General features: G+C 44.2%; 1 protein-coding gene and 1 pseudogene across 2 annotated transcripts in view; both read left to right on the forward strand.

The window, feature by feature from the left end:
• Window positions 1-9,539: 9,539 nt before the first annotated feature.
• On the forward strand, window positions 9,540-10,487 carry LOC308041611 (olfactory receptor 6E1-like; the record flags this gene model as incomplete). Its single annotated transcript, XM_080346402.1, has 1 exon — window positions 9,540-10,487. One exon carries the CDS (start codon window positions 9,540-9,542, stop codon window positions 10,485-10,487), a length of 948 nt encoding a protein of 315 aa, XP_080202528.1.
• A 3,876-nt stretch (window positions 10,488-14,363) lies between these two features.
• Window positions 14,364-25,428, forward strand: part of LOC308041726 (neurobeachin-like protein 1) — a 52,012-nt pseudogene continuing 40,947 nt past the window's right edge. Inside the window, exons 1-8 of the transcript in view lie at window positions 14,364-14,418; window positions 15,962-16,047; window positions 17,550-17,856; window positions 18,835-18,941; window positions 21,531-21,617; window positions 23,062-23,145; window positions 23,717-23,736; window positions 24,796-24,928. The product of the transcript in view is annotated as a neurobeachin-like protein 1 (transcript). The remainder of the gene's footprint in view (window positions 14,419-15,961; window positions 16,048-17,549; window positions 17,857-18,834; window positions 18,942-21,530; window positions 21,618-23,061; window positions 23,146-23,716; window positions 23,737-24,795; window positions 24,929-25,428) is intronic.

Consider the following 25,428-nt stretch of genomic DNA (forward strand, 5'->3'; position numbering starts at 1 on the left):
CAGAGAAGTGACTGGGACTCTTGAACCATTAAGCGGTGTGATCATTAGGTCTGCTAGGAACGTGATAAACTGCTGCATCTATCTCTCAGCCTACAGACAGTACCAGCATCCACTTTGCTGGCAACACCACAGTTTGTCTGACCTGCTTTTTACCACCTGCAAGCAGGGTGGTGTCTTTAGACAGTACCCTCCCAGGGGGAGTTTTCTGACAGGCAGAACTGAACATACAGATGGTGGGATGGGATCCCTCAGAAATTACTGTGAGGAAAATGATGTGGGGACAGAGAAGCAGGTGGAAATGGTCCATGAAGCAGAGAGGTGGGCAGGAAAGAATACAATACAAAATGGTAAAGTCATGGAAATGAGAACTGGGAAAACTCCCTGTCATCCCCTCCCATGCAGAGCCCTTCCTCTGAGCAAACCCCCTGGCCTCTTCTATGACCCAGCCAAGTCTGTGTCCTCGTGGCCGTGGGGCACAAGGCAGCAGCCGCCCACTCTGCAGCCAGAGCTCTGGCAGAGGAGAGGTGACTCTCTCCAGCCAGCAGCCATTTCCCTCTGCAGAGCACAGGGTGAGTGTGATGCCTCTCAGCATTGCTGGTTGAGAGGCTGCCTGCATGGCTGGTTACGGTGATGACTTTCTCAAGTGTCTTTGTCTCTCTTCTTGCCTCCCTTGGCAGAAGAATCCTGGTGTTGTTCCTCCTTTTCCCACCTGTCCGTGCTGCTCCTGCTCTTGGACTTTGGGGGGTTGGGGGAATTTCAGACACAACCCCTTCGAGCCTTGCTAGAAAAGGGTCTGCATGTGAGTGAGGAGCCCCAGCCTCCCTCTAACCTGTGAAGCTCCAGGAGATGTGGGCTGTGGGCTTGGGAAGTGAATGTCTTTGCCAAGAGGAGATCCTGCCTGTAGGACACTTGGACCATTTCCCTGCAGTGTCCTGAGAGGCTGTGTGCTTGACACCAGACACCGCTGTCTCACAGTATCTTTGCGATCTGTGAGATGCCCCTAAAGAAGCCCCAGAGGTGCTAAGACTGTGGAAATGGTGTTGAGCAGCTGTATGCAGGCAGCTGAAAGGTGCCCTGTGTGTCTTGCCTAGACGGGGGGTGTGTCTTCCACCCTCAGGCACCCTGTGAAAGAGGGAGAAGTTTGGAGACCTGAGCCTTAAGTCCAGATGCCTCTACCCTCAGCAGGGTCATGTTTCTTTGAAGGACAACCTACGACTGTGATTATCCTCCATCTCAAGGACATAGGAGCAATGAGGAGCTGGGAACAAGACTGACATATAGCCCAGCTCCCCTCAGACTGCACTGAGTGACAGTGAACATTTTGCCACTCAGGTCTCATGACAGAAATGCTGAGAATTTCTACCCTTGAAGAAGACAGGTAGGACAGGACTATCTAAAAGAAAAAAAGGAGAAAAAAAAATACTTTCTGCCTTGAAAAGTGTCTCTGAACTTTTCACTTGCTTTTCCTTCTTCACCAGTCTGTCATCATCAGAGGCAGAAAATGTCCAACAGCAGCTCCATCAACCAGTTCCTCCTCTTGCCATTCGCAGACACACGGGAGCTGCAGCTCTTGCACTTCTGGCTCTTCCTGGGCATCTACCTAGCTGACCCTCCTGGGCAACGGCCTCATCATCACCACCATAGCCTGTGACCAGCACCTCCACACCCCCATGTACTTCTTCCTCCTCAATCTCTCTGTTCTTGACCTTGGATCCCTCTCCACCATTCTCCCAAAAACCATGGCAAATTCCCTCTGGGACACTAGGGCTATTTCCTATGTAGGATGTGCTGTACAGGTCTTTTTCTGTCTGTTCCTGGTCACAGCAGAATATTCTCTTCTCGCAGTCATGTGTTACGACCGCTACATTGCCATCTGCAAACCCCTGCACTACCGAACCCTCCTGGGCAGCAGAGCTTGTGCATACATGCCAGCAGCTGCCTGGACCAGGGGGTTTCTCCATGCTCTGCTGCACATGGCCAATACATTTTCGCTACCACTCTGCAAGGGCAATGCACTGAATCAGTTCTTCTGTGAACTTCCCCAGATCCTCAAGCTCTCCTGCTCACACTCCTACCTCAGGGATTCTGCACTACTTGTGGTTACTGTCTGTTTATTCTTTGTGTGTTTTGTGTTCATTGTGGTGTCCTACGTGCAGATCTTCAGGGCCGTGCGGAGGATCCCCTCTGAGCAGAGACGGCACAAAGCCTTTTCCACGTGCCTCCCCCACCTTGCTGTGGTCTCATTGTTTGTCAGCACTGGCATATTTGCCTGCCTGAAGCCCCTGTCCATCTCCTCTCCATCCCTGGACCCGGTGGTGTCATTTCTGTACTCGGTGGTGCCTCCAGTAGTGAACCCCCTCATTTACAGCATGAGGAACCAGGAGCTCAAGGAGTTCATTAGGAAATGTATTTCATGGATATTAGTCGATGTTGAATAAATTTTCAGTGATTCTACACAAATGACTTCTAGTGTATCCCAATTAGGCTTGTACTCTATTTCTTGTTTTATCCTTTTTATTTTGTTAGCTTTACATATATTTTACAGTTATGATGTTCCTACATACGCATTTTTATTCAGCTTACACTCTTGAGAAATGAACCCAGTACAAATGATTTTTAAACACCTGAAACCTGTATAAATTTTTTTCTAGCATTGTTTCGGAGCTGACTTTTTCATTGCCTCTCTGTAATAAAATGACATCTCCCCCTTGCAGTTTCTTTAGATTTGGCTGTTGTTCCATAAGCTGATATCAACAACAAGCCCAGGAATTTCACCCCCCCAAACAACCTGAGTGAAAAGCTCATTGTCACATTGGCAGCTATTACAGAACAAGGTTTGGATTTAGGACACATTCCTTCTTGTCTGTTGACAGAGAAGATGGTGAACGTTCACTGAGATAGGGTCAGATTGCACTGTCCCAGTGCATGATGGGGCAGAGGACATCCTTCAGGAGAGGAATCAGGAGGTGCCCAAAGAGCCCATGAGATACACGTGAACCATGTGTGCCTGAGGTGGGCAGTGACTGGAGTCCAACGAGTAAGAGATCACCCAGTGTGGCCTCAACCAAAAGGAAAGTCAACCTGACACAGACCAGCTCCGACAGGCAACAGTACCTTCACAACCACCACACCAACAGAAGCGCTTACACAACCATGAGCAGCACAACTGACCCTGTCCTGTTCTTCCTTTCAGACTGATCTGGTGTGAAGGTTGCACAAGTGGTCCATACATCCCGCGCAGAACTTACCTGCTGTCTCACACATTTCTGTGGTTCCTCCACTGTGGATCCGGGCTTTGGGTCTGCCCAGACTGAGAGATATTACCGACTTGGCCATTCCAACCCTGTGTCTCTCCAGATCCTGGTGTCCTCCTCCTCCTGGCTATCATCACTTAGAATTGACCCGGAAAGCGTGTACGTACGTTTACACCCAAACACACACACAACAGAGAGCCCACTCACACAGCAAATAGCCAGGAGCAGAGTTTAGTTCTGTAGTTTAACCCTGACAATCAACTTAAATGATTGAATTAGTTCATTAGTATGTCTGAGCTTTTCCCATTATTTCAAACGGGATGTGTATTAGCAACGGGAGATGAAATATTGATATTTCCCTGTCCTTGCATCGCCAGCTAAACAGGGAGCTGCTGGGTATGCTCAAGTGGAAGAGAAGAGTTTATAGATCATGGAAGGAGGGTCTGGCCACTTGGGGAGAATATAAGGCTGTTGTCAGAGGGTGTAGGGAGGCAACCAGAAGGCTAAGGCCTCCTTAGAATTAAACCTGGTGAGAGGGGTCAAGGACAACAGGAAGAGCTTTTTCCACTATGTGGCAGATAAAACTAATACCAGAGGCAATGTAGGCCCACTGAGGAACGAGGTGGGTGCCCTGGTGGCAGAAGATACAGAGAAGGCAGAGTTACTGAATGCTTCTTTGTCTACTCTGCCAGAGGCTGTCCTGAGGAGCCCCGTACCGCTGAGGCCCCAGAGGAAGTCAGGACAATGGAGGAGTTTGCCTCGGTCGATGAAGACTGGGTTAGGGAGCAGTTAGGCCATTTGGACATCCATAAATCCATGGGTCCGGATGGGAGGCACCCACAGGTGCTGAGGGAGCTGGCTGAGGTCATTGCTGGACCACTCTCCATCATCTTTGCCAGGTCTTGGGAAACAGGAGAGGTGCCTGAGGACTGGAGGAAAGCAAATGTCACTGCAGTCTTCAAAAAGGGCAAGAAGGAAGACTCGGGTCTATAGACCAGTCAGCCTCACCTCCATCCCTGGGAAACTGATAGAACGACTCATCCTTGCTGCCATCTCAAGGCATATCAGGGATAAGAGGGTCATTAGGGGCAGTCAACATGTCTTCACCAAGGGGAAGTCATGCTTGACCAACCTCATTGACTTTTATGAGGACATAACAAGATGGATGGATGATGGCAGAGGGGTGGATGTGGTCTACCTTGATTTCACTAAGGCATTTGACACAGTCTCCCACAGCATCCTCGGAGCTAAACTGAGGGAGTGTGGTCTGGATGATCAGGTAGTTAGGTAGACTGCGAACTGGCTGAAGGGGAGAAGCCAGAGAGTTGTGGTCAATGGGGTGGAGTCCAGTTGAGGCCTGTATCTAGTGAGGTGCCCCAGGGGTCAGTACTGGGGCCTGTATTATTCAATATATTCATCAACGATTTGGACAAGGGAATAGAGTGACTGCCAGCAAGTTTGCTGATGACAGAAAGCTGGGAGGAGTGGCTGATACACCAGAAGGCTGTGCTGCCATCAGAGACCTGGACAGGCTGGAGAGTTGGGCGGGAAAAATTAAATGAAATATAACAAGGGCAAGTGTAGAGTATTGCATCTGGGCAGGAACAACCCCAGGTTCCAGTATAAGTTGGGGAACAACCTGTTAGAGAGCAGCATAGGGGAAAGGGATCTGGGGTCCTGGTGGAAAGCAGGATGACCATGAGCCAGCACTGGGCTCTTGTGGCCAGGAAGCCAGTGGTACCTGGGGTGGGTTAGAAGGGGGTGGTCAGTAGGTCAGAGAGGTTCTCCTGCCCCTCTGCTCTGCCCTGGGGAGACCACACCTGGAATCTTGTGTTCAGCTGTGGCCCCTCAGTTCCAGCAGGACAGGGAACTGCTGGAGAGAGTCCAGCGCAGCCACCAAGATGCTGAAGGGAGTGGAGCATCTCCCATGTGAGGAAAGGCTGAGGGAGCTGGGGCTCTGGAGCTTGGAGAAGAGGAGACTGCGGGGTGACCTCATTAATGTTTACAGATATATAAAGGGTGAATGTCATGAGAATGGAGCCAGGCTCTTCTCGGTGACAACCAATGATAGGACAAGGGGTAATGGGATCAAGCTGGAACACAGGAGGTTCCACTTAAATTTGAGAAGAAACTTCTTCTCAGTGAGGGTGGCAGAGCCTGGCCCAGGCTGCCCAGGGAGGTTGTGGAGTCTCCTTCTCTGCAGACATTCCAATCCGCCTGGACACCTTCCTGTGTAACCTCATCTGGGTCTTCCTGCTCCAGTGGGGGGATTGGACTGAATGAGCTTTCAAGGTCCCTTCCAATCCCTAACATTCTGTGATTCTGTGATACTCTGTCTCTTACTCTGTGTGTTTCATCTCCCTCATATTCCAGTTAATTTCTCCTGGCCTGATAAATTCACCATGTCTTTTAATTGTGTTTATGTTATAATTTCCTATCTATCTGCCAAAAATATTTCTTGTATAGTTCTCCCTTTTGGAAGGTGGACCTCATTGGACCCAGTTTAGACTTGACATAGAGCTGAGGCATCTGTTTTATCTGTTTGTTAAATCTTATCACCTTTTAATTTGCGTGTTCAAAAATAAGAAAAACCTTTTTGTGCCTGTTTGCAGCCAGTTCTCTAATAAGAGCAGCTGAAAATTAGTGGAAAGGGTCTTTAACATCCATTTGCAGACTTCAGTGGAGAACCCTGATGTAAGGAAAAGTGAAGTAAGTTCCAGATGTGCAATGACAGAAAGGGTGGGGTTGGGAGGTGAGGAGCAAGGTTGCCCACACTGTATCAGACCTCAAGGGACTGCTTTTCCAATCTGTCCAGACCTCCTTAGGAGACACTCTGGATCAATATCAATCAGAAAATACTGCTATCACCTCATCCATAAACTGAAAAATAATGAAAAAAGTCCTTAAATATGAAAATAAAAATTATTAAATGCTTACAGAACTCTTCCTCTATAACTAGACTCCTAAAACCTCTGTAATTAACTATACAAGTCCTGAAGACTTTAAGAAAAACATGGCAGAGACACGGATCCTTAGGGCTTTCTCAGCTTTTATGAACCCCATGGTGCATTTGGTGCTGAGTCCATGAACCTCAGATACTGAGAGGAGACTGAAAAAAACCTCTCAAGGACATAAAGTCAGAAGCAAATGCCAAAGTATCTCAGTGTGTTAACTGGCCCAACTGAGGGCAATTGCTGACAAACTCTCCTTATGGACTCATTAGAGCAGATACTTGGAGGCCATGATGGTAGATAGGCAAAGGTAACTTACAGACAATTCTGATGCTGAGGAAAGATTTGGTTTGATTTATGAGGCAGAAAGGCCAAGCCCTCACCCCAGCCCCTGGGAAGGCAGATTCTGTCCCTCCTGTGTGGCTCTTCCTGGGGCAGTGGGATGTGAGATATGAAAGACAACAGCCTGACACCTCCCTATGGGGCTGCAATGAGGCAATGGGGCCCCTGTTCCATGAGGAAAACATGTATCCTCACAGGTCTAAGTGGCAGAGACCACTGCCATGGCCAAGTGGATGAAGATCTCTGTTCTGTGGTTGCCTTCCAGCCCTACCAGAGCCCTTGGCCATCTCCGCCACAGACTGTCTTACACTGTCACACCTCTGTCTTCCCTGCAGGCTGCAGACACCCATCTCTCTTCCCTACCCTGCTCTCACCCCAGAATTTCTGTACCTTCACTGATGTGTCTCCACCCTCCTTGGCTGTTCTGTGAAACACAAAGCAATGGGCTGATCGCAGACTCTCTCTGGGTGACCTCTTGTACCACAATGTGACCTTCAGGTGATATTTTTATCTCCTCATGCCCTGTCTCCACATTCCAAGAAGCACTTTGCAGCACGTTTTCTCTCTCTTCTGCTGTTTCCTGCTACCAAGCAAAGCTCCATCATCTCAGAATCCATCCTTAAAGTATATGACCCTTCCCATCAGCCTGCTTGTGGCCTAGCAGCTGGCCAGAAAGAGGTCTTCACCATGACCTTCCAAGCCACATGCCTGCTGTTGGCCTTTCAGCTTCTCAGACAAGACTAAAGACATGTGGCTGCTGCAGATAAAAGTAAAATTATTGTCACCCTCCAAGCCCATGCACCTACTGGTGGTCTTTCAGCTTCTCTGACATGCCAGTCCTGCAAGGTGCCTCATGGCTACTCCAGAATAACTCTGCTCTGCCCCTAAGGGATCAAACTGCTGTGCAGGGTAGGGAGAGGGGTTGAAGGTGGTGGGGGTTGAGCATGGGAATGAGATCTATGGGTGCTAGGTGTTCAATTTAGGGATTAGGGATTAGAACTCACTCTTCAGGGTTAGGATTTAGGCATCTTGCGATCTGCTTAGGTGTGTGGTTAGTGTTAAGGTTACGGGCTGGCTTCATGAGTTAGGGGTTTTTTAAGGTTGTGGTGAGGGCTAAGGTTAAGACTGGTATTTTAAGGCTCGGGATACAGGGTGGGGATTAAAGTGAGTAAAAGGATAAGACTAAGAATAAGGGGTTATGGGTTTGGGATTTGGTTTAGAGGTACATTTTGGGGTTAGAGCATAGTGTAGTGGATTACTGTCAGGGTGAGGACTAGCATTTAGGGGTAAGGTTAGGGTTTAAGATTACTGCTTAGAACCCAGGTAAGGGCCTAACATGAATGTTTTCACAGTCAGTGTCACAGCAGCATCACTGTTACCTGAACCCCTCAAAATCTTCCATCTTTGTTGGCCAAGCCATTCTTTTTTCTTCCAAATCTCCAGTCTCTCTTATCCCAGTTCCCCTTGACCTTCTCAAATCTGTCATCATCTTGGGAGCATCTTTCTGATGACCTTCATGACTTCTGAGTATTTGCCTTCCCGCTGCTGGTCAGTCAGGATCTGCCTGGCTCCAGGACTGTCTGGAATCCCACCTGGAGAGTTAGGAATAATTCAGAATAATTCAGGCCAACAGTTAATTTTTAAGGTGACTAAATTTTGCTTATTTCGGAGGTGGTTGATATTGAAGGAGGTTGACTGAACTCAATCACTTGGTTTCAGGCTGATCCATTGTCTCAGACCAGTCTCTCCTATTGTCTCTGCGGATGATGAGATGAGAAAGTCCTTGGACCACCCAGGGGACTAATGACTGAAGTGCTCTGGTTGCACAACAACACAGCTTTGTTTCACCACCTCAAACCCACTATCTCCTCCTCTCCCTCTCCTCCCCTTGCATTTTGAATCATCCTGGTTTTGGAACTGTCTGCTCTACTCCTTTCTATGTCTAAAAACAAATGCAAAGGGAAAAACACCAGTCTTTATTGTATATGTGTGACTTTTTGTGCTCCCTTCTGCTAGATGTGTAGTTTGATTAAAAAAAAAAAAAAAACAACTTAATAACTTCAGAAATCAGAGATTTGAGACTTTGTAACAGGTGCCTGTGAAATTTGTTTTCCCAAGGCTCCCTCTATATTCAGTGGAGACAGGAGAAAACTCTCAAGGCTGAGTCCTCCCAGCCTATAACTGGCACACAAAAGAAAAGTTACGAGTCTCTTCCAGTCACTCTTCTCTTACTCTGCGTTTAGGTCAGGACACTTGATACCAATAGCAATGAGCAACTGTTTGGAAGCAACTGCATTTCAGTGCAGATGGATGTAGAGATAAGACTGTATGGAACCATAACAAATTTCAGTCATTATTTGGAGTAATAAAGAAGACAAGTTATACTTATTCCCTATTCCACCCTCCCTTCCCCTTTCTTGAAGAAACAGAAAGAAAGAAGCTGTGGAGGAAAGCAGGGGATTACCAAAGAGATGCTTGATACTACTTATTCTGAAATCAGTAGATACTCAGGGTCCAAAAAGGCAAGTACTGAAAAGTAGCAAGAAGAGCTTTCAACATACATACATATTTGGTTTGGTTTGCTTTGCTTTGCTTTGGATAGTTTAGTGTTTGTGCAGTACAAGAGATGACTTAGGCACATAGGAGTGACATATTTGGAACAGGTCTGCATGAATTTGGAGTTTGCAAGGAATGGGGTGCAATAGCTAACAGGCTGTTTAAAATCCTCTGTTCTGGAGAAAGAATTCTTCATGAGTGTTTGAAAAAGGTAGAAAGAAGACAACAAATTCTCTGAGACTCTAACCGAGATGTGATACAGAAAAATCAGGGTGTAAGAAATGCTTGAAGAACTATCTGTATTTGTGTAATATAGGAAGACGAAAAGAAAGGAAAGAAGCAGAGAAGGAAGTGTAGAACCTTTCATCCTGCTGTGCAGTTATCACACTTGCTTTTTGCTATGCTCCTGTCTCAACAGGATAAACTGAAATTCATCATGGGACCAGAAAATACAACCACAGTTACTGAGTTCATCCTAGAGGGTTTCTCAGGGCTTGATCAAAGACTACAGCTCTTTCTCTCTCTGGTCTTTCTGCTCATATACCTGACAACAGTGGTGGGGAATACTACCATCATTCTCCTGGTGTGTGTGGATCACTGCCTACAAACCCCCATGTACTTTTTCATCAGCAATCTGGCCTTCCTGGAAATCTGTTTTATATCCTCTACAAGCATCCAACTGTTTGTAATCCTGAGTTCTGGCAGGAAAACAATCTCACTAAGCAGCTGCTTTGCTCAATCCTATTTCTATTTAGCACTGGGCTGTACAGAGCTTGTTCTACTTGTTGTCATGTCCTTTGACCGCTATGTTGCCATCTGCCAACCTTTGCATTATGCTGCCATCATGAAGTCTCAGCTCTGCACCCACCTCGTTGTTGCTGCTTGGGTCACAGGCTTCACACTCTTGAGTTACCGCCTGGTCCTTCCCTACAAGCTGACTTTTTGTGGCTCAAACAAAATTAATCATTTCTTTTGTGACAGCTCCCCTTTACTCAAACTGTCCTGCTCTGACACCAGCCTGTTTTGGAAAATAGATTCTGTTTTCTTTTCATTTCTCATTCTGGGTTCCTTATGTTTAACTCTGGCATTTTACATGTGCATCCTTTCCTCTATTCTACATCTTCCAGCAGCCTCTGGGAGGAAAAAAGCTTTTTCTACATGTTCTTCCCATCTCATCACCTTGTCAATTGCATACGGGAGCTGCGTTGCTCTCTACGTGTGTCCTTCAGAAGGTGTTTCCTTGGAGAACAACAGAATCATAGCTTTGCTGAATACCGTCCTGTACCCATTCTTAAATCCATTCATCTACAGTCTTAGAAACAAGACTGTGATACTGGCCCTGAAAGAAGCCATTGCCCATACAATAACTCAGCTTTTCCCCTGATCATGAGGCATTTCTGGACAGCAATTCCAGTGATTTGCTATCATATGTTAAATAATATCAATGTATATGGATGTAACCTCAAGACAGAGATACCTCAGGCGATTTACAGGATCATAGAATTATTTCAGTTGGAACAGACCCTCAGGATCATCGAGTCCAACCATAACCTAACCTAACCTAATTTTAGCACTAAACCATGCCCCTAAGAACCTCGTCTAAATGCCTTTTAAACACCTTCAGGGGTGGTGACTCCAGCACTTCCCTGGGCAGCCTGTTCCAACACCTGACAAACCTTTCTGTGAATAATTTTTTCCTAATATCCAATCTAAATCTCCCCTGGTGAAACTTGATGACATTTCCTCTTGTTTTATCTCATTGGATTGTGTTAAGTGATAAGGAGCTCCTCTGCACATACAAAGAAGGCACTAACAATGGCAGGAGGACTAAGTCAGTTTATATGCTGCCCCAGCTGCTCCCAGCACCATCCCTGGGGAGCCACCAGCTCACCACGAGCCCATCTCCAAAACCAAGAAGAGCACAAAGGCTCAATGGCAAGCCAGAACCCAAATTACAGGCTACTGAGGATGAAACATCTTGTCCCAAGGTTGTTCTGGGAAAGCCATCAGCCTCATTGTCCAGGTGTGAAGCCCATCAAGAGGAGTCACTGACAGAAGCTCTCTGGATCACCATTTGGACTAAGGGAATTGTTGCCTGGGGGTGCATCCATCAAGGGATGGAAGGGAAGAGCATTTTTGGGTTACACAGGACTTTTCATGGGAAGCTTGGGGAAGGACCCCAATCCAGTGCAGTCTGTCCTGTCTTCTCGTTGAATTTAATTTCTAAGTCTTTGCTATGTGAGCAAATCTCTTCTCTGCACAAACATGTGAGTGTAGCAACTGGAGCATGGCCAGGGGGTCAGACAGCCTGTATGTCATTGGTGCCAGCGACCGAGAGACCAGAGTGACCGGACATAAGACTGTGTGTGGGCACATGTGTGACTGGGGTTGTCTGTACCAGTATCTGGAATGGGGCTGCAGCCCTGGAGGCTCATGGGTCCTGGTGTCTGCACCTGGCTAGGCTAATATCATGGGGAGGCTACTGAGCAGACTGAGTGTTTGAGCCCAGAATCGACCCTGTAAAGGTATATGTATAAAATAGATTATACTAAAGTACACTGGAATAGTTCAGTTGGTAGGGGCCTACAACGGTCACCTAGTTCAAATACCTGACCCATTCACGGCTGACCAAACGATAAATCATGTTATCAAGGGCCTTGTCCAAATGCTTATTAAACACTGACAGGCTTGGGGCATTGACCACTTCTCCAGGAAGCCTGCTCCAGTGTTTAATCACCCTCTCAGTTAAGAGATGCTTTCTAAAATCCAGTCTAAACCTGCCCTGGCTGAGCTTTGAACCACTCACACATGTCCTATCACTGGATACCAGGGACATGATCTCAGCACCTCTCTGTCCACATCCCTGCCTCAGGAATCTGTAGAGGAATGAGGTCATCCATCAGCCTCCTTTTCTCCAGACTAGAGAAACCCAAAGTCCTCAGTTGCTCCTGAGAGGACATTCCTTCCAGCCCTTTCACCAGGTTTGTTGCTCTCCTCTGGATGTGTTCAAGTACCTTCACATCCTTGCTGCAATAATATGTGGGGCCCAAAACTGCACACAGTACTCAAGGCAAGGCCACACCAAAGCTGAATATGCAGCATAGTCACCTCTTTTGACAACCTGGCCATGCTCTGTCTGATGCACCCCAGGATGCAATTTACTGTCTATTCTGCCGGGGCACAGTGCTGCCTCCTATCAACCCTGTGGCCAACCATCACCGCAGACTCCTTTCTGCAGGGCTGCTCTCCAGCCACTCTTCTCCCAGTCTATACTTGCACTCAGTGTCATTCCATCCCAGGTGAACAATCCAGCACTTGGACTTGTTCAGTTTCATGCCAAGTGCTAGGTCCTGCACTTGGGTCACAACAACCCAATGCAACGCTGCAGGCTCAGGGAAGCAGCTGGAAATCTGCCCAATGGAAAAGGACCGGGGGGTGTTAATCAACAACTGGTTGCAAATGAGCCAGAGTGTGCTGTCCCCACAGCCCCCTACTCTTCCAGAAACAGCTTCCAGGACCAGTTCTTCTGTGAAATTCCACAGATCCTCAAGCTCTCCTAACCAGATGCCTACCTCAGGAAGGCTGGGCTTATTGTTGCAGGTGTCCCTTTGTTCTTTTTGTTTTGTTTTGTTTTGTTTTGTTTTGTTTTGTTTTTTTTTTGTTGTGGTGTCCTTTGTGCAGATCTTCAGGGCTGTGCTGAGGATCCCCTCTGAGCAGGGATGACACAAAGCCTTTTCCACATGTCTCCCTCACCTGACCGTGGTCACACTATTCATCATCACTGCCATTTTTTTCCCATCTGAAGCCCCTCTCCATCTCCTCTCCATCTCTGAACCTGGCAGTGTCTGTTCTGTACTCGGTGGTGCCTCCAGCAGTGAACCCGCTCATCTACAGCATGAGGAACCAGGAGCTCGAGGATGCTCTGAGGAAACTAATGGCTGGATGCTTTTCAAAAGCAATAAACTGCCCATCTTCTGCACATCACTGATGGTATAACTCATGACAGACCCAGTCTCTCTTTTGTATATCTTGTAGTTGTAGATTACTGTTTGTAGTTGGGGAGAGGCTTGTTTGGTTTTGTTTTTTTTAAAATGTAATGATATTGCCCACAAAAAAAAATATTATTATCCATCTGACTTCTAATTCACCATCTACATTTATAGTTTGAGCCACAGACTGAGTAAATGAGAAGCCGTGCTCTCTGTGTATTTCAATAAAATAAAGCACCCTGCAGTGAATTGTTTGTCTGAGATCCTTCCTCTGAGACCTTTGCAAAGCTGAATACAAAGATCCCAGCACAGAAGCTCTGCCAGGGAGCACCAGCCTTTTTCTCTCCAGGGTTGTTCTCTTTCCACTTCCCCACTCTCCTTCTCAGCCCTTGTGTTGGTGTAAGGCCTGACTGCTCCTGAGGTTTGGTCACAGTCCTGTGGTGTGACAGTCCTGTAATCGCAGGCAAGGACAGGCAATGGGCACTTCTGTGACAGAGCTGGCCACGGAACAGCATCTCCATCAGCAAGGGGATCTCCTTAGAGCAGTGCCTGAAGGTTTAAGTCTTCTTCCAAAGTTGCTCTCAAGAACATGCCTAAGGAATAGACTCAGAAGAGGCTCGTTGCTTTGCTTGTTTCTCTGTGGGCTCAGTGTGATGACATCAGGGTCCCAGTGCACTTTTCATGACACTTAGGGCTGGTTCAGGTGTTGCTTGTTGGTGGTCAGCACCCACACAGATGGTAAATAAGGCAGGGTCCCTCTGAGCACCCTCCATGGCCACCTAAGAGCTTGTGTGGGAGGCGGTCAGTGGCAGTGGCCACCATCAGCTGAGTCTGCTTCCCAGTCTGACCCTTCAGAGTCACCACAGCTAAGTCACCAAGGCAAACCTGCTTTACAAAGCAAAACTCCCCACTTGGGGCTGTGGGGACCATGGGGACAGGGTGCAGGAATAGCTGGCCAGGCCAGTGCAGGCACACTCTCCTCGGGTAAAAGTTCTGTGAGGAGCTGGAATGTCCCAGGAGAAGAGCAGGGCATTGTGTGTGTGAATGAGAGACATGGAAACAGTCTGTCATGCTACTGGATGACAGCTTGGGGCTATTGTCTCTTGCAACCACCAGTTTGATCATTGTCCTCTCTCCACAGCTGGGAGAGCTTGTTCTTCCCCCCATGGAAGGACACCAGATGACTAGGTCAGAAGTCCAGGTGAGCACTGAGGGGAGATGTGAACATGCACATAGTGTGTGTGAGGGGAGGTGAACCCAAATGAGCACAAATGCAATCAGCTATTCCTGTGAAGATCATGGAGGCCTGTGGGACAGCGTATCAAGGTCACTTCATGTTGAGATGAACTTCCTCAAGAAACTACCTGAATGAAGCACTGGGATGTGAATCCTTGAACTGAGGTCCCAGTGTCCTCCCTGGAGACCTGATATGGCTCCCCCACCCAGACTCAGATACTGCCCAGCTTTGTGTCTGGTGAAAGAAGCATCACTGCACACAGACGTGTTAGGACTATTTCCTGCAAATCTTGCATGTACTAAGTATTGGTTTTGTGGGGATTTTTTTTTTTTTTTTTTTGTTGTTTGGTTGTTTGTTTTTGTTTTCTGTTGGCCACATCCTGTGACCAGCACTGGGCTGTATGCCACCCACTTCATTTTGAAAGATTCATGGGTTGGACCTTGGCTATGTGGATTTCTATACCCTACAGTCATCACTTCATTCTTGGCCCAGATACAGCACTAATTTGAGGCTTTTTTGGTCTACGCAGCCTAATGATTTCACAGTCTGCTACAAACTGCTCTTTTGAGTTTGTCTGAGGTTCCCCAAAAGATTTAGAGACTCTAAGTCAGGGAGTGGGGGGACTAGCAGACTACCAGTGTGATCATCTAAGCTTTGTTTCCTTTGAGGACTAAATTTAAAAAATAGCTGTGCAATTTTCTTTAAAAATGGGCTTATACATTCAGTCTATAGTCAGAAGTCTTACTCAGCAAAAAATGGTAATGGTGTTAAAGGTTATATTACTATTTTAATGAATCTAGATTTCTGGCATTTTCAGTATCTATTGTTGTTTTTAAAATCTCAGTTTTTTACATTAGCAGTTCTATCTCAAAGTTATTGAAAGTTTTACGATGGTTAATTCCAAGTATAATAATCCTTTGTAGTTTGTTGCAGCTACTTTGAGTCTAGTGTTACTGCTGTAGCAACAGTATCCAGGTTATAGCTATTGCTAAAAAGAGTTCCTGAGGCTGTTTATAACTAATTTATATCAGATATGGCAGGAGAAGAGATGCAGGATAATTATCTTTAAAGAGACCACTGCTGGAAAGGTTCCAGACGTGCACAGGTTGCAGGGAAGTGTGGCTTAAAGGCAGCGAGCTCAGGGACTGTGCAAATGCTGTCAGACTTTGTGTGCCAAAATCATTCTGACTTCTGCCATGCGTGCTGACTGCTTACGTGTTAGCATGGCCTTCTGTTTCTCATTAGTATGGACAAAACGGGCTGATGTGACATTATGGATCAGATCGACAGTCGTTGTATGTCTATAGTTCTGTCAGCCTGCATGAAAAGTTTTATCCAAGCTGAATGTCCGGCCCTGTGAACTCCTGGTAAATGTGGACTTGTCGTGTGACTTTGATAATGCTGGAAGGAATGTGTTTGTGTCTGATTTATGTAAAAGGAAGTGGTGATTATATAGTTGAGTTTTTTTAAAATTTGCATGAGAACAGGGAGTAGAGGAGCTTTTTTAATAATTTAATTTGTTGGTGTTTTATTTTGGGTTTTTTTGGGGTTTTTTTGAGAGGAAAAGCTTTGTATAGTTTATATGACCAAAGTAAGGAATACTTACTTCTCTTTCTTGTTTACTCCAATCAGAATGCTTTCAAGAAAGTGAACATCTCAAGGAAAGCCTAAAATGTTGTCTGCTACACCTCTTTGGAGCTATTGTGGCTGGTGGTCAGGTAAGGATGTTCTGAAATCTTTTCAGCTGCTGAAGCCTCCAGATGCCTGTTCATTGTTTAAGGTTTATAAATACCCTATTACCCATAAATGAGAAGAATTTGTTATTGACTATGAATTTGTCTTACGAAGTTTGGGGACATTCTGTGCAGTAGTATCTAAATGCTAAAAGCTAGGTCCTGCTTTCAAATAACCGTAGCCATTTGCTGTCTACAGTAACTACACATTCATATGAACTTACTGTAATATTTTTGTATCATGAAGAAAAACGTGGGTAACTAGATTAGGAGTCTCCACCTGCAAAGGTGCACATTTGGAATCAGCACATGCTGGAAGTAAGCTGTTTCAGAAAGAGCCACAGGGCCTTTAGAGCTTGGAAGCTGTTGAAAATCTTTGGAAAAACGCGAAGCAAAGAGCATGTTTCTCTGGCTGCAGTGCAGCGCGGGCAGGTAAAAGGCTGAGAGCCGCAGTTTGAATCCAGCTCCCTAGAGAAGGCCGGGAGTCCCTGCTGAGGCTTCTTAAAGGTTCTGTGAGGCTGGGCTCCTGCCCCAGATTTGAGTTGGCCCTGACCCTGTGCAGGCCAGGAAGAGAAGTGAGGGAAATGCACTCGGGACATAGAGAAATGTTTACCAGTTATTATGTTCTTTTCAAAAATTTAGAAGTATTATTAATCTCTTGATGTAAAATGAAAATTCAAGCGAAGATTTACCTAGAATTAGCAGTTTATCAGGGCTGCCTTATGAGAATTTTATAACACGCGTTTAAATTGTACTTCCTTTTCCCTGTAAGCATTCTCATTGAAAAAGGAAGCATAGTTAAGTGAACAAGATGGGGTGCATTTCATCTGTAGCCATCAATATAATCCAAGTAGAATGTTTCCTATTTAGTTAACAATTACAGGGCATTAAGAGACATAATGCATGTTCACAGAATGTCAGGGGTTGAAGGGCCCTGGAAAGCTCATCCAGTGCAATCCCCCCATGGAGCAGGAACACCCAGATGAGGTTACACAGGAAGGTGTCCAGGCGGGTTGGAATGTCTGCAGAGAAGGAGACTCCACAACCCCCCTGGGCAGCCTGGGCCAGGCTCTGCCACCCTCACTGAGAAGTAGTTTCTTCTTAAATTTAAGTGGAATCTCTTGTGTTCCAGTTTGCACCCATTAACCCTTGTCCTGTCACCGGTTGTCAGCCAGAAGAGCCTGGCTCCATCCTCGTGACACTCCCCCTTTCCATATTGATCCCCAGGAATGAGTCCCCCCTCAGTGTCCTCTTGTCCAGCTCCAGAGCCCCAGCTCCCTCAGCCTTTCCTCACATGGGAGATGCTCCACTCCCTGCAGCATCTTGGTGGCTGCGCTGGACTCTCTCCAGCAGTTCCCTGTCCTGCTGGAACTGAAGGGCCACAACTGGACACAATATCCCAGATGTTCCATGATTTGGATAACTCAGATTGAAACTGCTGGTTTGATTGTATTTCTTCCTTTATTGTTTTTACCTGTGGGTTTCAGAGGAACGCTCTTCAAGCAGTATCTCCTGCCACCATGGAGGTGTTGATGCGTGTTCTGGCCGACTGTGACAGCTGGGATGACAGGAGCCCCGAGGAGGTGAGCAGGAAGGCAGAGCTGACTCTGCAGTGCCTGACAGAAGTTGTCCATATCCTCCTGACCAGCAGTTCTGACCAGCGGCAAGTGGAGACAAGCACAATATTGGAGAACTATTTCAAGTTGCTTAATTCAGACCATTCAGCTTTACCTAATCCCAGGCGATGCAGGCAGTGGGAAAGCAGGTTCATAGCACTGCAGATCCAAATGCTGAGTAAGTACTCAATTGTGCAGTTCCTTTAAATATCTCTTGATAACTCTGAAGCAAGCAATGATTGAACCGTGATAGTAGTATGACTGAATGTTCCACTAAAAACATTGACTTGGAGAAGCAATTGAAATATTTTGCATATGTCGTCATTGACATTACTTCAGATCTATTCTTATTTAATCATTCACTACAAAAAACAACACAAGAAACCATATTGAATTGCTACCATTTAACCAGGACATCAAGGTTCACAGACTGCCCATCTCAATTTAAAAAAAGCAAAACAACCCAAAAAACCAACAACTTTTGCCAGGCAATAGCTATTACTGATCAGCACCTTAGTAATGGCAGAATAAGATGGGTCTGTACTGAAAGGCCCATGTGGTGGCTGTTTTGTGATTGTTCGCCTTTAAATGGCATTGTTGTAAACACTGGCCAAAGGTGGTGGTCTGAAACACTTGGGTTTAAGTCATTGGATAAGGATTTGGGATTTGGATTTTTTCCACTTTGTTCGCAATGGGTAATATAAATAAAGGTATTTCTTTTCACAAACTTCCAAGAAAACTGAGGAATAGTACCAAGGCAATGAAGAATGCTTACAATATAAGGCTGCTGTAGAATGCACAGTAATGGCTTGATGAGAAAGCGAGCATTTGTGTTTTAAATAAAAGGCTTGCTGCTTATGTACTCACAAATGGCGGTAACTCTAAACAGAGCCCCAAAGCAATCCAGGATATTTGGCAGCTGAATTTTTCTCTAGGTATAGTAGGTAACGTGATAATTTTTACAGCATCAAAACATTTAGCTTTAGGCCTAGCACTCTGTGCTTAAAATACACATCATTCTTTATCAAAGAATTCACAGCACAGTTCGTCATACATTTTTTTTTTCTTCATATTTATTATGTAACGTGCAGAAAAAATGCTTGATGGATTTGGGAAGTGTTTTGTCTTTGATGCCAGTTCTGTTTTAATTTTATAGATACCATCACAGCCATGTTAGACTGCACAGATAGGCCTGTTCTGCAGGCGATTTTCCTTAACAGTAACTGCTTTGAGCATCTCATTCGACTGTTGCAGAACTGCAAGGTAAATTTTCCCTTATCAGCAAATTTTTAACAAAATCTATCCTGTGGTATTGCAGATATATTCATTACCTTTGTGTCTTCTGTCTGAATTAGATGCAATTTTATAGTGTCTACATACTGGAAGTAAAACTTTGGATCAATTAGTGCCACTAGTGCCATGAAAGTTCTGAAAGATCCAAGTTACTTTAAAATCTTTTTGTCGTTATTGTTGTTGTTATGAGGGTTATTTTGTGTGTGTGGTTTTGTTTGGTTGGTTTTGGTTTTAACGTTCTGTCACTGGATTGCTAGGGAGTCCCAGGTGCTGCCAGGTGGAGGTGTGAATTCTAATTTCAGAGGGATATTGTTCTATTTTTAAAAAAAGACCTTGCCAATGTGCCTTTAAGCGTTTCAAAATATTTGGGTCTTGTGTAGCTGACATAAAACATGAGCTCAAGCTGTTACAAATGTTCTTCAATTGTTCTTCTCCGTAGGATTAGTGTTTACATAGATGTTGTGTTTTCATCTCAGTCCCAGATGGTCATATTAGAATATGCAAGCTATAGTGTCTTCCAGTAATTGCTTCATGGCTTCATAGATGTCATTTTTCCCTGTGCAAAAGGACGTAGCTGTGATGTAACTCTGTGGAATATTTTATTTCTCTTTTTGTGATATGTTGGTCACATAGCTCTTTTGAGCTCTTCTAATGCTAGATAATTTAATGGTAGCTACAGTATGCAATTTGATTCAAATCCATTTAGATTTTTGGATTAGAACATAGTGCAGTGATATATTAGAAATAAATGTGCTTGGATTATGTTTTAGCTGTAGTTATAATCAGTGGCAGAATGCCAACTGACTTGAAGTGTTTTGAATACTGTATGTGGTTGTTAATCTTCTCGTGAAAATACATTGCTTGACCTTTCCATTCTCCTCTGTTTAGAAGTCTGTGCCTATTTTTGTACTGACCTTGTACTCCATAAGAAATGTATTTTTTAGTTTCTTCCTAAATTATTAAGCAGTGCGATGTTTACCTATTTATGGAGACTCTGTTCCTGCTCTCATATGAACAAGTTGTGGAATTTAAGAAAGCAGGAACAGCTACACTATCTTTGCAGCTTGCTCCTTTATTTTTATTCTGCCTATGTACACTCTTCTAAGGGTTTTTCCGGTGATAGTTTCACATATTACTGTGATTGGACATTAGTGCTGCCAGTTTGCTACATAGTGGGTTTTTTTAACCTTTTACAGTCAAAATATCCCCAAAGATGAGAAGTGTGGAGAGGGTGAAGGCTGGGAAGTCGTGTGTCTTTTCCAATATACTTGTATCTGCATTCTTTTTCAAAGCCAAATAGGGAAGATGAATTTAGCTGTGCAATTAGGATTTCTCCTTATTAGCTGGGGGTAGAGACCCTCTTTCTAGATCTTTTTCTTTACCTATGAAACTTTTGCTACTGGATTCACCAGCAAGCAGTGTAAAGTGCAGTTCTGCAGCTCCACAGTCAGCAAGAAGAGTCCAGATATGGATCTGGATCTCAGGAAGCTGATGGATCTGCAGCAAATGTGACGTGCAAGAAACTTCCATGGAAAGGAGGGGGTGACGAAAATCCATACCGCTATATCTGCTATAGAAATCCCAGAGAACTTGGGGTATTTGGGGCCATACTTGTAGTCATACTTCCTAGTTCTTTGCATCTTTTTTCTCTTTCATATTTGCTGTTTTTAAGGCTTATGAGCAAACTGTATTCCCTTAATTATGCTCTAGGGTTAGAGATCTGCACAACAGCCTTTTGAAACTGCTCGGTTAAGTTTTGATGATCTGAATGTTGCTTTTTCCTGCAACATCCAAAAGAGGGACGGTACTTTGGAGGTACCAGGAGGTGCTTATCATATACTGAGGGTCATTCAATAAGCTGCTTTGTTGGGCCTGAATCTTTTCTCATCGCCTAAACTCTCTTAAAGGTCGAACTTTGATCAAAGCACAATGACCTCTAGCAATATGCCTGGTTAAAAAAAATATTCTTTTCTGAACAGCTTTAAAATAGAAGAATTAAAACCATCTGGGCATTGTAATACAAGTTTATGCGTCCATTTTACATGTGTTATCAGAATTGAAGTAACCCATGTGAATTTTTTTTTCATGTGTCTGTGTCTGCTTCCCTTTGTTCTTATTTCTGATTGTTAATGTTATAATCCTCTGAGGCATGTTATTGTTATTCTGCCATATTAGGTGCCCTTGACCGTGAAGTACCTTTCAAAATGACTTGTGTTTCTAACTATGTGCTTTCACACCTATGTAAGTCCAAGTAGTATCTTGAGTGTTGTTCTTCTGTTTCTTGTGATTTATGGAAGTTGATTTCTCAGGTTGTTCCTCGTCAGAGAGACTGTCTAGCACATAATGGAACAAAATGTATGAGGAAAAAGAAGTATTGTTCCTTTTTTTTTAACTATTCAGCAAAAATACAGATTAATGGAGGATTGTGTCTCACCGGTGTGAGAATTCTTCTTTTCGGTGTGTATGTGAAATACAAGTCCAAGGCAGCCTCCACAGGTTTGGCTGCGGGTAACTGTTTAATGCAATTATATCCATTATTTTTGTCTCTGTTTCTAACAGCTGTTTTTAAACGCTAACAATAAAGTGGCAGACAAGAGTGAGAAAGACCTTGCCAACAAATTACTGACAGAAATGAATGAGGACCAAGTACCTACCTAACCTGTCTTTTGCTCCTATTGAACTCAAGATACAATCACAGGAGAACTGATTCTTGTGCTTCACCTTAACCATCTTCTTTAAGCCTTCTGCAGCAAGATGAACTTGTGTTGCTGCATGCATCAGTATTTCCTGTCTCTGGAAAATAATTCTTCTGAATAACAGATTGAAATCAACCTCAGTTTTGTTCATCTGCTTCAAATTGCAGATATTTGCAATAGCTTGAGCCTCAGTTATGCTTTTATTAAGGAAAAGGTGAAGTACATAAATGGAATCCAAATGAATTATATCAACCTGGTGGTGATTTTTTTCCCCCTCCCTTTCCTCTTCTTTTGCTTCTTTGTCTCAGCACTGTGGTGGTTTGGATTCTGGGGCCTTGTTTGTGAATCTCTATGGTTGTATTTGATGTCCTGATTCTTTGCTTGTCATCAAGAACAGATGTTCACAGAACAATGGACAGGCTGAATCAGGGAGGTAGGAATAGCCTGTTGCTTTAATTTTCCCCAAATATTGTGGAAAGTTTCAAGTGCAAATTGTTGTTGTATTAATTTTATAGTAGAATGATTTGTTCTAATTAAAAATGTAAAGAAATGCTAAATACAAGGTATAGTAATCTACAAACTGTGATTCTAACGAATAGCTTTGGCTTTTTTAGAAACGCAGGGTGACACTCTAGCCACATGTAAATGTTTCTTCACATCTAACACAGTCTTCAATTCTTGATACTTTGTTTTCAAAATATGTCTGATACGCATATATTTCAGAGATGATGAAACAAATTTTGTTTGCCCAGTTTTGCTAATTAGGTTTACTGATGGATGTGAAACAGTGCTCTGATATTTTTGTCCTTAAAACCACCATGAAAATATCAATGTGAACAAGAATGATAGAAAAAACCCTCAAAAGATAAGCTAAATTGGAAAAAGAGATTGTGGTCAATGCGATGAGGGCAGGGGTGAGGCAGCCCCCTTGCTGTGCTGGTGTGCCTTCTCTCTTCTAATTTGTGTGTGTGCGCTGCACTGGTGTGTAGGGACTCGGAAGGAAAAGACGACGCTTTATTTGAGCTGGCGGTGCCTGGTTGTCCAGCAGCACACACACACACACATGCTGCAAGGGGTTTCCTAGTTTGTTTTCCTCCCTCCCTCTTGAGGTTGTCCATTAGCCGCATGAGGAAAACTTGTTTGTCCGTAAGAATATTTGAAGAGTGATGTGTATTGTAAATGCCTCTCTCCTCTCGAAGTGTGTGCCTAGTTGTCTATTGTTATGTACTTCTGTGTAGACCTTGGGCTTATGAAATCTTGACTGCTGGGAAGATGATTTTGGAAGCATGTTAGCGAGCTCTTGGTTTCCCTCCTGGCAGGAGGGCACCGTATAGATTTTGGAGCTGAACTCTCTTTGTGCATTTGTATATAACTTCTGTACCTGCTGCTTTCAGGTGTTTCAGGGCCACCTGGACCGCTTGGCAGTGTCAACCATTCAAGCCCTCACTGCAGTCATGCACAAGTCTCCAGCTGCTAAGGTAACAGTATCTATGAGAGGTCTGCTTGCAGGAGGCTTCTTGATCTTGTTCCCAGTTAGTGTTTTTATCACCGTATCTTGATGAACCTTGCTAATGAAGGTGTGCGGATTATGGTCATACGTTCCTGCCAGATTGGAATAGCTGATTAACATCCCTTATCCCTTTATTTGTGTCCAAAGGCTGGACATTGACCCATCTTTCTATCAGAACTAGAAGGTCAGAGCGTTAATGGCAGTTGGAACCTGAGCTAAAAAACCCACACTCCAAAAGAGAGCAGCCTTCCCATTGTGTCCTGTAAAGGTAATGAAGTGCGTTTCCTATATTAGAGTGCAACAAAAGGACACCCTCATTTGCTTAAGTAGCAGTCATTGACACAGATGGTTCTCAGTATAATTTCTCTTTCTAGGTACTAGCCTTCAGCAGCAAACAAAATACAGAAGGGGAGAATACCAGCTGAAGAGTCTTTTGTTCCCTTCAGTCCATTTTACTGCACAGCAGTTTCAAGGGAAATGTTGAAGAATGCAATTCTAGTCGTAACGGAATTGGTATTTTCAAACCCCCTGTGTCTTAGAGTGCTACTTCTGCGTATCAGTAACCACAGAGGCAGGTGGAGACCCCTTGGATTTGCATGGCTGCCCTGTGTGTTTGGGTAGCAGAGTCCCACTGCAGTTCTGAAGTAGACTGTAGTTCTAGAAAATTGCAGTGGAATTGCCCTGCAAAGTAAAAAAGCTGTGATTGGATTTCCATGCGATGCTATTATACCAATAGCTGACTGCTTTTCTGTCATTTGATGTACAATATTGAAGACATCATTCTAGTTTTGGGAATCTAGAACAGTAGTGCATTGAAATGAATAATAATTTTAAAAGGAAATGTTTAAATATTCCAGTTTCAGCTTGAAATGCTAAACACAGAACTAAATCTAAATAATTAAAATTTGATCTAGCTGGTATGCTTTACAGTGTTTAACTGTAAGATAGCTTATATCTGTTGAGGTTGCCTGTAATATTCACGTGCTCTGTGTGTGTATGTGTGCTTTTTATTGATAGATGCAGATATTTGATAGTGCAGTAGTTAAAGCACTCACTTTGAATACTGGTGCCTAAGGGTGTGTAGCAGGTTTTGATAGCTGTTCAAAATGTATATATAGTTTTTCGTACTCAAGTGCTTAAAAATTGGAAGGTTTCTCAATATTGGCAGCTCTACCAGGGGCTGTCAGACACAATTTCGCTGATAGAAAACAGCAGAGGTTGCAGGCCAGTCTGTTTATTACAATATTGTAGCTTCCAGAGTCTGCAGCGGGCAGGACTTTGCAGCAGAACCAGCTTGAGCTGTGTGGGTCAAACTGAAGCATTATTTGCTGGGACCAGGGTTATGTTCTCAAGTAAAAGATGGATGCTACAAGCTGCTCTGCGAGCTTTGTGGATCACCTTTTAGCCTGCATGTCCTATGCCTTGGGGTCCCTCCTATGAGGCACTTCTTCATCTTGTTTTGTCTGGAATAATAGTAGGAGCCAGTCAAGTAGTAGATATTGGACCAGTGACAACGACTCAAGTTGGTTTGCTCCTTACTGAATGTACTGTTAGGTGATTTCTAGTAGTGTTGATGAAGTAAGTACTTGATTGTGTGTTTTGTTGTCTTTTTCTTTAGCTTTTTCACAGGAAGTGGCATGGGGTTTGAAGCATTTATTACATGCTCTGGGGTACTGGTGGTTGCAGTTTGCACAAAGAGGGAATATGCAACAGTGATGCTGCCTGACCATTGTTTTTTTGACTCTCTCTGGGTAAGATTTGATACTGAAAAACTCTTTGTTCAGGATAGTGCTGATAGCTCAGAAGTCAAAGTCCTTTTTTTTTCAGTTGTTTTACAAATGATCTATTTTATTGTATTTAAATAATTCATTGCATAAGAACAGACCTAATATCTAATAATGCAAGCAATTTCCATGTAGTTTAGTGATTGATTGAGCTAAGTTATGGCTATGTTATTAGCTATTTGTTATTGATAAGCTGGTGACAGCATTGTGCTTAGAGATCTTTTTAACATGCAGAATTCTTTTATATTAAATTATAACAAGCATAGGTGGCTGCGGTGCTATCTAATTTGATAAAATGTGCTCCTTTGTTTCTTCCTTGCCTTTTTCTACTCCCATACTTAAGCACTAATGTGAAAGAGCTGTATCTCTCTCCCTTCAAAAACCTGTTTGCATGTAAACTACTTTAAAATGGAAGCAGCTGACAGGTGGTCTTATCTTGTTGTTGTTTTGGATTTATTCTCTTAAGT

This window comes from Nesoenas mayeri, assembly GCF_963082525.1.
Source record: "Nesoenas mayeri genome assembly, chromosome: 6".
Classification (NCBI taxonomy): domain Eukaryota; kingdom Metazoa; phylum Chordata; class Aves; order Columbiformes; family Columbidae; genus Nesoenas; species Nesoenas mayeri.